The 14,114-nt window shown below is 51.6% G+C and overlaps 1 protein-coding gene across 2 annotated transcripts in view; it reads right to left on the bottom strand.

Annotated features, from left to right (window-relative positions):
• Nucleotides 1–14,114, bottom strand: part of FAM184B (family with sequence similarity 184 member B) — a 138,830-nt gene that overhangs the window by 4,379 nt on the left and 120,337 nt on the right. For both annotated transcript variants that reach the window (XM_070613100.1, XM_070613099.1), the window contains 6 exons: nt 9,628–9,781; nt 8,052–8,215; nt 5,234–5,406; nt 4,070–4,216; nt 2,080–2,197; nt 319–423 (listed from right to left, as the gene is read on the bottom strand). In XM_070613100.1, coding sequence (XP_070469201.1) covers nt 319–423; nt 2,080–2,197; nt 4,070–4,216; nt 5,234–5,406; nt 8,052–8,215; nt 9,628–9,781 — 861 coding nt within the window. The remainder of the gene's footprint in view (nt 1–318; nt 424–2,079; nt 2,198–4,069; nt 4,217–5,233; nt 5,407–8,051; nt 8,216–9,627; nt 9,782–14,114) is intronic.

The following is a 14,114-nucleotide window of genomic DNA, read 5'->3' as shown; positions in this document are numbered from 1 at the left end:
CCCAAAAACTATGGAAGATTCCTGCTCTTGTCTCTTCTTCCTATCACCCAGATAGAGCCATTATTAATAATGACATGTTTATTCATAGGAAATTTGGAAAATACAAAAACCCATACAAAATTAAAAGTACACGTAATCTGCCTAGCCAGATATAAATGCTGTTTGCTAATAATTTGGACTATTTCCTGTGGGTCTTATTTTCAATGAATATTCCTCTAAATGTATGCCAGCCCATTGATAAATGAACTGCAGTTACTTTTAGGAAAAATGAAGCCAGCCGAATTGTGAAAAGCACTGAAATCAGTAGAACCGATTTACCTTCATGGAGGGGGTCAAATACCCCTGGTGAGGATGGAAAGAGAAGGACCGATTCCGATGGGACATTGCGCTGGGGAACGCTGCATAGTGAAATCTTCTCTCCTCCTGGCAAAAGAGTACAACTGATCTAAATGAGCTTAACAGCACAGCCCTGGGTCTGACGTGAAGGAAGATGGCCGGGTGAGGGCTGAGTACGGAGACAAAGTAAGTCCGGGGGAGGAGGGGAAGTCAGTGGGAATCGAGCTGCCATCACTGAAGCTTGGAGGAAGCACGTTTACTCCCGGGATCTTCGTGTCCTCAGCCCCTCTTGTAAAGGAAAGGCCGAGCTTATTTGGAATGCCTTAGGGAAGTGAGAGATCCAGGTGCTCTTAGAATCTGCGGAGAAGAGTCAACTGCAGAAGGTTAATAATTAAGGTAAAGAAAGAAAACCCCCACACAGAGTCACTACGTGGCCAATCTTGTTTATGTGCGTCATTCGCCCCTTTTCTCTCTCCTGGTGTATTATTTTTAAAGCAATTTCAGTCATTGTATGCTTTCATCTGTAAAAACACCGATATGTATCTCCTAGAGATAAGGACTCTTTTTTTAAAAAAACCTAACCACAGTACCTTTGCCACACTTAGTGAAAGAGCAACTCCCTGTTAGTATCATCTAATTTTCAGTTAGTGGTTAAGTGTTCCTGTTTCACTAATGTCTTGACATGAAACAGTGTGGCTGGGGCAGGGGGCGGGGATGGGAGCGAAACACAGAGCATACGTGTATTCATGGGAGGATGTGAGGCTGTGCAGGCCACAGTGAGATGTGGATTTTACTCTGAGAAAGATGGAAAGCCAGGAGGTGGAGAACAGAGCTTGTGCCATCATCTGACCTGTATTTTCATGAGGTCACTCTGGTTGATATGAGGGCAGCATAGTGCGATGAGGCTCAAGTGAGTGGGGAAACCAATGGTTTCTCATCACACATGTGAGAGGAGGTGGGGCTTGGACTAAAGTGGTGGAGGTGGAGATGGTGGGAAGCGGCTAGACTTCTGATGTGGCTAACTAGCTCTCCCATCGTGGGCCACACCCACAGGGGTGAATCCATCACCCACCGTCCCCAGGGCTGAATGTAAGCCATTGGGAGCTGTCCCAGCTGATTCGGCTGGGCCGATATAAACAACTTTCAACCAAAGCATGGAGCGTGGAGAGGCTGAGTTAGAGCCTAAGGCAACGGTCAAAGTGTGAGGAGATACCGACATGAGGCAGGTGACCTGCCAGAAGGGGCAGGGGCGGATGGAGGGGAGGAGCGTTTCAAAGAAACGACCATCAGGCCGTGGTGCCTGTTGGATACAGAATCAGGGAGTGGGAGACAACGTTTCTCTTTAAGGGCTCCAGGGGTGGCTTTGCCGACTGGAAAACAGTTGGTCACTTTTACAGCAGCAAGATCAATAAGGAATAATTGGCTTCATTGATTCTACTGAAATTCAAGTGGAAGGCAAGCCATTCTAGATTCTCCCTAATTCTGCAGGTTAAAAAGACCAAACCACTCTCAACAGCGGGCAAACGCTGGGGGACTTGGGAGTGGAGCGCTTTTGACTTCTCTTCCTGTGTTAATTTTTTTAGCGAATGTGTATTTTTTTTTTTAATGTAATAGGACAAAATAACGAAGGATCTTTGGTAAGGTGGTTTGATGGCTATCGGGGTTAGGGTTTTAGGTGCCCAGAGAGGCGCAGGCGCGAAGTGAACGCCCCGAGGCGCCCGGGGCCCCACGCAGCCGCCTCACCGTGAGCCGCTTGATGATCTCCTCCCGCTCCTGCAGGCGGCTCTGCAGACGCGCTATGAGCTGGACGTCCTCCGGCCGGGACGCGCCCTTCGCCGGCTTCTCTCCGCCGTCTTTCAGTCTGTTCGAGGCAGGCAAGCAGGCAGCCCCCTTACCGCGCGCAGGGGGCACAGGTGGACATGAGGGGGCCCCACTGTGTGCTTAGCCAGGCCAACCACTCATTCTGTGCGCGAAAGGGGAAACTGAGGCCCAGAGAGCTTGTCCAGGGCCACCCAGTGAGCTGGTGGCAGAACTCCGGGAGGAACCCACGACCCCAGCTCCCAGTCTGACCTTTGTCAGTTGCCCCGAGGCTGCGGGGCCCAGGAACCAGGGGCCCGCGCGTGCACACAGATGCTGCCCTCCGTGGGGCGTCAGGAACCGGGGACATTGGGAAGAAGAGGGTTCAGCGGGAAAACACCCCCACCCGGCCCGAGGCCAGCAGGTTGTGCTGATGCCGACCGGTTCTGGCGCCATCTGCGGGCGGACACGCAGCGCCGCATGAGCCGGTTTCGGTACCCACAGCCCTTTCTGCGTGGAGCGGGAGGGAAATCCCTCTCCGGATGGTGGGGAGAGGGAGGGTCGGGCTACGGACGGCCTACGGACGGTAGTTGAAAGAGGCCAGGACTTTGGGGTCCGATGACTTGGGCTCTAATCCCAGCTCTGCGACCTTGGGGGCAGCATCTCACCTGTGAGCCTCAGTTCCTTCTTTAACATGGGCATGAAACTGGGTGGTTGTGAGGACTGAGATAATGGGTGCCTGGCATGTGGTAAGTACCCGTTAGAAGGTAGCTCAGACAGCCCTCCTGTCCAGATTTTGGATGATTTGCTTCGTACTGGAGACAGTGGAGGGCAGTTTTTAAGAGCGCACGCTAAGGGTCAGACAGGTGACACTTAAATTCACTTAGTCCTGCTCGACCTGGTCTCCCTGCCACTAACCCCGATCCCCCAGTCTCTTCACCTCTCAGCAGCCAGAAGTGACCCTGTTAAAAAGTAAATCAGACCACGTCACTCCTCCTCAAACCCTGCATGGCTTCCCGGGGTACTCTGAATACGTCCAAACTGCTTCCCGTTATGTGCAGGATCTCCTTCAACCCTCCCAGCCACCCCACCAACTCCAATTCCTACCATTCACTCACTCATGTCACTTAAACCACATGGGCCTTCTGGCTGTTTAGGGTTGTGAAGCAGGCCCCAGGACCTTTGCACTTGCTGTTCTGTGTGCTTGGAATGCTCTTCCTTCTCCAGATGACTCTCTCATTCCCTCACCTCCTTATGCTTAAATGCCACCGCCTTAGAGAGGACTTCCTTGCCCACCCTTGCCACTCTTTGGACATTGATACTGTTTTTCTGCCAGCACTCTCACTACCTGATATGAAGTTAGATATTTGTTTGCTTATTTCTCGTCAGAATCCCCATGTGAATTTGTGAGCTCTATGAGAGCATAGTCTTTGTTTTGTTTCCTGCTGTAACTCCAGAGCCTAAAACAGTGCAGGGCACAGAGCAGGCCCTTAAGAAATATTTGTCGAATGAATAAAAGAATGCATGCATACATGCCCAAGGGACCCTTGGTTTCTTTATCTGTCCATGGGAATAACAGTTTCCACCTTGAAGGACCGCTGTGAAGATTCAATGAGGTGATGATGCATGTTAAAATAGGGCAAGTGCTCAGAAAAAAGTAGCCCTGATCCTTCTGGTTTCTTCTAGGTGTGAGGGTCAAACCCAGCCCTTGAGGCAGTGCTCATTCCTCACGGATCCCCAGGACCCTGCCGAAAGGGGGATGCAGTCTCATGAAATGACCAACCACCCAGCCTGCCTGGGACTGAGGTGCTCCTTGGAACTCAGGACTTCTAGTTTTAAAACTGGAAGGGTCTCAGGGGCAACGGGATGAGGTGGTCGCCCTAATAAAATGGTGCATCCGCTAGTCCCTCCCAACCTGGGGCCAGGCCTCACTCACTCGGTTTCCAGGGCAGCCAGCCGGGCCTGGAGACGGGCTTGAGCGCTGCTGAAATCTGCCGCCATGGCCTGCGTCTCCTTCCGGTGCTCCTGGCGTAGCAGCTCCACCTCCCGGGCCCGCTGGGCTTGTTGGTCCTCCTCCAGCAGCCTGCGGGGGATGAAGCACAGCTGGGCTTGCCCCGGCTCTAGGGACTGACCTCTTGGGCACTGAGGTTTTCTCCCTCCTCTGCTGGGTGGCCGGGTTTGGAGACAATGGGTGGGGGGAAGTTATGAATCTGAGGTCAGGACACCCGTGGGAAGGAGACCTGGGGTCTCTAAACCCCACTTGTGCGACCCCTTCTCAGCATCCTCTATCTCAGCATTCCAGGAAGGAGAAAGGTGAGCATGAAGAGCAGCCTCCTGGGAGAAGGGGTGGAGGACAGCTCCGGAGGGGAGTCCCAGTGTCTGTCCGCAGCCTCCTCCATCACTTCCTAGCAATGAGACCTTGGACAAGCTTCTTCATCTGTTAAATGGAGGTGATGATAGTGGCTACCTTATAGGGTTACTGCAAGGATGAGTCGTGTTAATACATGTCCAGAACAGTCCATAGCGCAAAGTACATGTTCAACCATCAGCTATCGTTTTTCTTAACCTAGGAGCGGGGCACTAAGGGATCCACAGATGCTTTCTCCATGCCAGGGACGGTGGTAAGCATCTTGCGTACACTTCACTGCATTCTCCAACAGCCCTGAGAGGTGGGGTGTCATCTCCAGTTACCGATGAGGGCACAGTCTTGGAGAGGTTAGCTGACCAGCCCAAGGTCACACAGCTAGTTAAGAGCACCCAGCCCTGTCTTGAACTATTCCACCCCACTGTCTCCCGAAGGCTGGCTTTGAGGATTCTTTTGGTATCCTTAGGTCTGATTCCCCAAACGCCCTGATTTGCAGGGAAATAGAGTTCCCTCCTCTATTTCAGGGCACATCCCCTGCAGTTTTGAGATCTAAAATTTCTAGAGCATTGGTACTTTTCTGGGGTCAAAGGAGTAACGTCAGCGAGGTGCCAGCCTGTTAGAGAGTCTCTTCTTTGGGAAGGTGCTGAGGAAGTGACCCAATTTTAGATCTCGCAGGCTCACCAAGGGGCGGTGGAGGGAGGGGGAGGGAGGGGCGCTCCGGGCCCGCAGACCCACCTGCGCTGGTCGCGGAGCCGCAGCGCCTCCTGCTGGTGCTGCTCCACCTCGGCCCGCAGCCGCCGCACTGTGTCCTTGAGCTGCGAGTTCTCCGCCCGGAGGCCGCCTCCCTCGCTCGGGCCCTGCTCAGCGGAGCCCTTCGGGGAGCCCGCCTGGCCCGGGTCGCCCCGCTCCTGGGGAGAAGGTAGCCGGGAGAGAGGTTTTCAGGAGGCGCAAAGGCGGACAAGGCGCATAGGGCCACCTGCGCCGGCGAAGACGGAGACCTGTGCTCCGCCGGCCTCGAGCCAAATCGGGCTCCTGGCTCCTGGCTCCTGATTCGGGAGCTCACATCCAGCCTCTTAAAGTTTTCCTGCTTTGAGAGTTGGCCACATCTGGCCCTCAAAAAGTTTAATGACGCTAGTGAGCCAAGAACGTGGCTTAAATGGAAGCTAGCCAAACACTGCACGTATTTCATGCTCCCACACCCTTGCCCTCGCCGTCGCCCTTGTGTTCCCTCCACCTGGAGTGCCCGCCCCCCAATCACTGCTGCCTCAGGGAAGCCTTCTCGACCCCTCAGGGGACACGCCATGAGCTTTCTCTTCTCTGATAGCAGAATCTCGTCTGGGTAGAGGTTACACTGAAGTGCACTAACTTGTTTAAATGCTGGTTTCCTCCAGCAGACTGGGAGCTGTTCTGGGAAGGAAGCGTCTCTGATTCGTCTGTTCCAGTCCTATGGAACCTACCACGGTGGCTGGGATTCAGTAGGTGCCAAATAAATGCTTCCTAAATGAAATGGTGCTTGAATGCCAGTGAGTCAGATAGATATACAAAGATTCATGCCTACATTAAATGGGGTCAGAGTTAATCCCTGATTAGCAAATGCGGCAGTGTTCAAGGCTGCTCAAACATGCCTGAAGGCATGGCAGTTGTTCATTCCACCCGAGTACTGCACAGCTTTGCACAGGGAGCATCAGGCCCAGGCCCATACCTCTTGCTTCCTGCCCTGGGCTTGCATGATGTGTGACGCCACGAGTGTCCCGGGCACTACGGGCACATGAGCACCTGGCCCTCACAGATATATAGCCTGGAAGAGCCTGGTGAAGGTCCTGTGGGGGCCACCCTTGGCTAATGGGAGAGAGAAGCTGATGGACACATGCATCCCTCTCTGTCCCCGGCCAGGACAGATGTGAGAATTATTTCACAGGACTCTTGGGAAGATCCCAGGGGAAGGAACACCGCTTACCTGCAGCAGTGGCCAACTTGGGAATGCACCTTTCTATTGAGTCCCTTTCCCTCTCTCACTCCTGCTGCCTGGGGCTGTCCCTACCTGCTGACACCCCTACATCTCTTCTCTGTGTGAGTTTTCACCTGAGGGCTTGCTGTTCCTTCCAGAGCATTGAGGTCTTCCCTCCAGGGAGGTGAAGGGGAGGCCTGGCACATGGGTGGCCGGGTATTGTCTCATCCACCCAGTGAGCCCCTGGTTTCTATCAACAGCCCTCAGGCAAGCCTGTCATTACAGAGGTGCAGCACTGGACCCTCCAGTCACCAGCTGTCCCCATCCCACATTTCCCCTGTCCCCATCCATAGGGACCAGTGGCTTCCAGCAATCTAGAACACTTAATGGAACACATTCTGTCCTCCCTCTGCTAGACTTTACTGACTGGGCTGAACTCCTTGTGATTCGTTATTGGTTAATATTTCTTATTAAACACAGAAATCATTTTCAGGTGCTCAGTACCAGCAAAATCTGGAGTGAAAGATCCCCAGGTCCCAGAGGCCTTCAGCAGGGCTGGGACACCAACTAATCATGGCCATTGCCAACCCTGGTGGCGACTCTACTGTGTGCAGAACTTTGTGCTGAGTGCCGGGATGGGGTGGGGATGAGAGGAAGCGGACATGGCTTCTTCTCAAAGGACTCCTCATGCAGTTGAGGACACAAGAACATCCATGAGATGATGGGTCCTTAATGGAGCCAGGCAGTGGATGCTCATTCCAGCTGAACCGTACCAACAAGAAGTGCTCCAGAAGCTCAGAGAGGGGTGGGATCGTAAGTGTGGGGGCGGGGGGCCTGGCATGGAGGGATAAGCTGGGCACTGAGGAGGGAGGCAGGGGTCCTAGGCAGAGGGCGGGGCACATGCAAAGGCAGAGAGGTGGGATGCGGAGCCCATGTTTAGAGCAGAGAGGGGATATGGCTGGAGATACGAGGTGCAGGCAGTGTGTAAAGGCTTTTCGATGCCAGACTGAGGCATTTGGAGCTTATTCCCATAGCAGTAGGGAGCCACTGAAGGCTTTATACAAATGCACTTTAGTTGAATACCTTGGAGCCTTAGGTGGCGGGCTCGGGGAGAGAGGTCTGGGCTGTTGGGAGGTCACTAGGTGATATGCCAGGAAGGGACCAGTGGGCCAAGTCTGACCAGGAAGTTCAAGGAGAGTTGGCATTGAGCTTCGGTGACAGCAAGGCAGCTCCCACTCATGGGAACAGGGAGGTCTGGGCAGAAAGTCTGGGGAGGTGTTCTGAGAAATTCTCCGCAAATCCAAAGGCATTACCCAGACCAGCTGTCTCCAGGGCCTGTCGGGCTTCAAGCCCCTGAGATGCTATTGTATCTGAACTAAAAAGAATGTGCAGCACTTCAAACCTGTCTTTCGGTTTTCAAAGATGGGCGCCTGCAGGCCCATCAGGTAACCTCCATGCTTGTGCAGGGAGAAGGGTCCCCCCATTTCACACAGGGGAATGATGGAGCGCCCGGAGCCTCTCCTTTATGCGTTGCTCACTGCAGCCCTGACCCTGCTCCAAGAGGGGTGTGCCATGGGCAGGGCAGGGCAGGGCAGGGGCGCTGACCTCTGCAGTGACAGTGTGGTCCTCGCTGTCCCCTGGACACTGGCCAATGGCCTGCTGCCTGCCCGAGCTGCTCAGGGCCCTCAGCTCGGCCTGCAGCACCTCCAAGTCCTTCTGGTGCTCTGAGCAGGCCGCCCGCTGCTCTGACAGCTCCTGCCGGAGGGACTCTGGAGAAGGAAGAGCAGTGGAAGGTCAGGCGCACGGGGATGCTGAAGTCTGTCCTGCAGGGACACAGTCTCTGGGGTGGGCCCGGGTGGGTGGCTGCTGAAGGCTTTGGATCGCGTTTCCCAAACTTATTTCAAGATAACAGTAACAACAGTTCCACGTATAGAGCACTAAATGTGCTAAGCCCCTGAAAACTGTTTTCATTTAAACCCTACAACTATCCCCTATCCAATAGGTATTATCCCTCCCGTTTTATGATGAGGGAGCACTCAGATAGGGGAGTGAGTGGCCCAGAGCCACACAGCTAGTAAGTGGTGGAGTGGGGATTCAAAACTTCAAGTGGTTCTTCACTCCCAACCACCTGCTTAGCCATGCTGGTTGGTTAGGATGGGTGGGGGGTGAGGGTGGGACAGCCTGAGCCCAGGGCTAAACCCTGAGGCAATGCTTGGCCTCAGCACCAAGCTAGAAAACCAAGAGAAGAACAGGGAATTACCAAATGACCCAGGGGCCTCTTCTGGGGTTGCAGGTCTCAACTGGAAATTTTGACATTTATGTCAACTCTTAAGGAGACAAACGTTCATGGGTTCTCCTTTCCATGGATGTAGGGTCTTGGCTGGATCATGGAGGCAAGAGATGGCATGTCCAACAGGACTGGCTTTAAAACCAGAATCGTCCAGGAGAAATGCACACGCCCTCCTCAACTCAGGGGAGTATGGCAAGAAACTCAGATTTCTCCTCTGAGGACAGTGGGTGATTTCTGATAGTGTAGCCCTTCTCAGCATGATGGAAAGGCAAAGAAAACGGTCATTTCAAAATGAGTATTTTCTAATAGAATAGTGCTATTCGGTGGGCTACGAATTTTTTAAAAGAAGATAATTTCCAAGTGCCAGTAAATGCTATCCTTTATTTTTCTGTTTAGGACTTTTGAGACTCTGTATTTTAGTTATTGCAAATCACTTTTGAAACATTGTCCCAATAATTCCATAAGCCATAAGATAAGCACCCAGTACAGGCCTTAGTACAGAGCAAATGCTCAACATATATTTGCAAAATAAGTGTATGATGTTTAGAGTGAAAATTAATGATACTGTAAGAGTGTATCAGTTGTAAATGATTTCCCATAAGCTAACTAACCTTCTCTCAAAGGTATAGTATATTAAATACATATAAAAGCTAGGCACTTTATATTTAATGTCTCATCGAGTCCACACAACAACCCTATGAGGTGGGGACAATTGTGACTCCATTTCGTAGAAAAGGAAAATGAGGCTGAGGGTGACCCGCCCCAGTCTCACAGCTAGTTGGTGGCAGAGCCATGACAGTCACCCCAGCGTGGGTGCCTCCAGCCCCCTGGGCCCCACGCTGCCCTGGTCTCCATGTGTGGACCCTGCCGGGTGTGCGGTCAGTTCTGTACCTAGCAGCAGGGCCTGCTGAGCCTGCATCCTCTCCAGCTCCCCCTGGAGCTCCTGCCGGGCCTTTTCCTCCAGGGCCTGGAGCTCCAGCCGGTGTGCCTGGTGCTGGATCTGGAGGCTGTGGCTGGATTCCCTTTTCAGTCGCTCCTCTGTGGCCTGTGGGCAAAAGTGGGAGGAAGAAGGCATGAACATGGGCACAGAGGGGGAGACCTGGCCTCTATGCCAAGCTCCCCAGCTGCCCCAGGTCCCACTGAGCACTCGCCACTCCGCAGTGGAGGGCTTATCAGACTACAGAGAATGTTCCTCCACCCATCTGGGATGACAGCGATGGCCTGGCCACAGCAGCCATTTTGTACCATGTGAACCTAACCCCTGTCCACAGCTGATTGGTCCAGAGTGGACACCAGTTCTAAGCTGGGCCAATCATTGAGAATTTGGCGTTAAGAGGCGGAGGAGAGAGAAAGCAAGAAAGAAACAGGCAGACACTGATCGGCTGGCTCCAATTTTACCACATTCAGGAGGAGTGAGGTGAGCCTCTTACACCTGCCCCACGTCCAGAGAGGCAGAGGGGGCCTCTGTGAAGACAGCCCAGGGCTGACGTGCAGAAGGCAGAAATGACAGAAGGAGGGGTCCGTACAGCATTTCCAGTCCCTGGTCTAGTCTGGTCCTAAGAACTAGCTGTGTCCCCGCCCTTGGGGTCATTTATATGTTCATTCTTTCGTTCATTCATTCTTTAGTTCAACAAACATTCATTTATTGGAGGCTTATTATGTGACAAACACCCAAAGCAGGTTCTATGAACAGCTGTGTAGACTTTAATAAAAATCTCTTCACTCCCAAGCTAGCTCAGGTTGGTTTCTATGGTAGATGCAACAATGACCTCAAAGATGTCCATGTCTGAATCCCGGAGGCTGTAAATGTGTTCCAGGGTGAAAGGAGCTCTGCAGGTGCGATTATGTTAAGGATCTTGAGATGTGAGATTATCCCAGATGACCTGGGTGGGCCCTGAGTAATCACAGGGTCCTTGTAAGAAGGAGGCAGGAGAGCCAGGCAGAGGCAAGGAGCGCAGGCAGCTGCCAGGAGCTGGAAAAGGCAGGGAGATTCTCCCCCAGGGCCTTTAGAAGGAACCCAGCCCCACCAGCACCTTGATTTCAGGCCTTCCGACCCCGGACTGTCAGAGAATGTCTATGCTGTGTTCAGCCACCAAGTTTGTGGTGATTTGTTACTGCAGCAACAGGAAACTAATAGTTTCTGGTTTTTTGCAATAGAGAGTTCCAATTAATACATAGCCCCACCTTTCAGATGAAGTTGTTGAGGCTGGGAGGGGTGAATTAGCTTCCCCAAGGTCACACAGAAAAGATGCAGCAATGATCTTCGTCCCCTCTTTTCTTTAACAGAGGAGGAAACTGGGGATCAGAAAGGTGAAGTGACTTGACTGAGACGGCTCATCATGGAGGCAGGACTGTAACCCAGGGGTGGCCGTGTTCAGGCCCCAAGCCCTATCCACTCCCTCCCGCAGCCTCTGGGAACAATGAGACAGGGGATTTCACCAAACATGTGAGGCTCTGTGAGGGGAGATGGAGCCCTCTCTGTGCCCAAGGCAGTAGACTGTACACAGAGTGCCCTGGCCTCTGCTGCTCCTGGGCAGATGGGGGAGAAACCGTCTTCCTCCTCCCATGGGAAACTCAGTCATCCCGTGGTGAGTTTATTTAGTAAGGTAGAAGGGTCTCGTACTTTTCAAACTCTTCAATATTTCCTCCTCTTGGACTTGCTTCAAGGCTCTGAGAACTCCAGTTGGTGACATTTTCATCCCCAGGGAAATGGGAATGGAGAGGTCGAAGCAAAGGTTTGCAAAAGATGGAGCCAAACTCACTCACTCAGTGACCAGGCCTCTCTCTGTCCCTGGGGACGGCAGAGGACTCGGGCCAGAACTGCCTGCTTTCTTGCTCAGAAGCACTTGGCAGTGAGGACCCACAGGGTTTAGCACCCAGGGTTTATATCCAGTGGGACACTCATCCCTGGCAAACTGCTGCAGCCTCTATGGGAGGCTGACCTGGCTCTTGTTGTGGCCGGTTTGGGGCCTCCTAAGGGACCCAGTTTCACCCCGACTCTCCATGCCCCACCCTGTGTAAAGTCTCCTTTCCCTGTGCTCCCAAATACCTTGGGCAGCTATCTCATGGCTCCGACTCACTCAATTACACAAACTGTTTGAGTGGCTGCCTTTCCCCCTAGAGGTAAGCTCCACAAAGACAGAGTGTGTTAATCATCTTGGCATCTCCCGAGCTCAGCATGATGGTAGCTCATAGTAAATGCTTGATACAGAATCAATGAGTGAGCAATAAGAGTGGATCTTCTTAAAACTGAGCTCTGCTAAGGATTGGTTTGTGTGTCTCCAAAATTCATATGTTGAAACCTAATCCCCAATGTGATATATTGGGAGGTGGGGCCTTTGGGAGATGATCAGGTCATGAGGATGGAGCCCTCATGAATAGGATTAGTGCCCTTATAAACGAGACCCCAGAAAGAGCACCATCCCCTTCCGCCATGTGAGGTTATAGTGACAAGACATCCACCTATGAGTGAGGAAGTGAGCTCTCAACAGATATCAAATCTGTTGGCATCTTAGTCTAGGACTTTCCAGCCTCCAGAACTGTAGGGAATAAATTTCTGTTGCTTGTAAGCCATTCAGTCTATGGTATTCTGTTACAGCAGCCTGAACTGACTAAGACAAGCTCTCACTCAGCCATATACTGTTCTAAGCACTGTGCATATATTATCTCTTTTGATGTTCTCAGTGGGCCTGTAAGATACATACTATTATCTATCATTTATACATAAGGAACTTGAGGCACAAAGCAGCTAAGTGACTGTCTGAGCTCCCACATCTCTAAGTGGCAGACCCAGGATTTAAACCTAGGCATCCCATTTTTAATCACTACCTTGTATTAGGAATGACTGTATGTCTATTATTTCCAATCAGAATCAGCCCCTGACTCTTTGGTCTCATTTTGGAACCATCCCATGAGACTTGAGCTGGCGATGAAGATCCCGTGAATCTGGTTCTAGGGTTGCCAGGGCCTGGGGGTTAGAACTGCAGGGTGACCCCGATGGAAAGAGCACCCTCCCTCTCCCATGGCCAGGCCTCAGACCCTCCTTCCTCCAGTCAGCCAGAGCCGCTGGAACGCCTCCCCTGCAGGTGGGCCAGGCCTCTGTGCTTCCTCTGCCTCCTCCACGGGACTGAGGTCTGCAGCCTGGCAAACACAAAGGCCGGCGTGGCCCAGCAGCTAATAACCGGGATCGCATCAACCTGAGCTCTGGTAAACTGCAAGCCAAGTTGGAAGAAGATTTAAGAGAATAAAAGAAGAAAGAGAACTCACATTTTTTGAATACATACTAAGTGCCAAGCAGTCCACGTGCATTATCTCATTTCTTTTTGTTTCTTCTTTTTTTTTTAAAGCTTATTTTATATTTTTATCAGGGCAATGCATGCACACAGCATAAAGGGTCAAACAGTCTTAAAAGAAAAGAAGACCAGCACCTCCCAGTCCTCCTTCTTCCTCTCCTGCATCCTGTTCCCTGGAGACAACCACTGGCAACTCTTAGTTGTTTCTTCTGGTATTTACCACCATTAACCTGGTAGTACCTCCATTCTGCTCTGTCTCGATTACTTTAGAGATTAGGAATTGTCTTCCCATTATGGTAGATGAGAATTTGAGGTCTCTTATACATTCTCCTCCTTCCATTCCTCACACATAGTTTTATTACTTTTTAAATATGGTGAAATACTTTTCAATATTTTCATTATTGTGAATAAATATCATTTACTGCTGAGCTAAATAAACTGTTATGATTAAAATCTACCTTGTACAATTTTTGTTTTTCATTGTATTAATAACTGCTGCATTTTTAAATGTGCTTAGTTTTCTTTGAATATCTGGCTATATCTTCCAACAACTTCTAAAAGCCTTGTAAAACACTTTCAATACAATTTTCCACATGGCCAAATCGCTCAGAGAATCTGTCAGTTCTATCTCTCCCTGGAGGCATCTCCTCCAGAGCCCTCAGTCCTCGTGCTCCAGTCTGGACTGAGTTGTTGTTGTCTCGGCCAGAGGCATAGCTGGGCTCCTAAAACCTTCCTTCCTCTCCTGTACCGGGTTCCTTGTATCCTAGATCCCTTTCATTCCCTCATCTTTGGTTTCCTCCCTTGTTTTGGTGGCACCCTCTTCAAGGAACTTCCCAAGGAAAGGTGCACAGAAGATGTATCAGTCTGGGTCCAATAGGAGACAGAAGCCAAGCAGTAATTGAAACAGGAAGCTCAATATAAAAAAACTACTATAAAGACGCAGAGAGAACTCTGAAGTGTATCCTGAGGCTGAGGGAGGGCACTCAAGAACTTGGAAGGGGAGCCCTGCCAGCCTGGGATCCACACCTTGCTGGAGAAGCTATGGGGGCAGCTGACTGGTGGAGTAGATCACTGAGTTGGTCCACA

The sequence above is a fragment of the Equus przewalskii genome, chromosome 3 (genome assembly GCF_037783145.1).
Source record: "Equus przewalskii isolate Varuska chromosome 3, EquPr2, whole genome shotgun sequence".
Lineage (NCBI taxonomy): Eukaryota > Metazoa > Chordata > Mammalia > Perissodactyla > Equidae > Equus > Equus przewalskii.
This window is presented reverse-complemented; position numbering and strand designations above follow the sequence as displayed.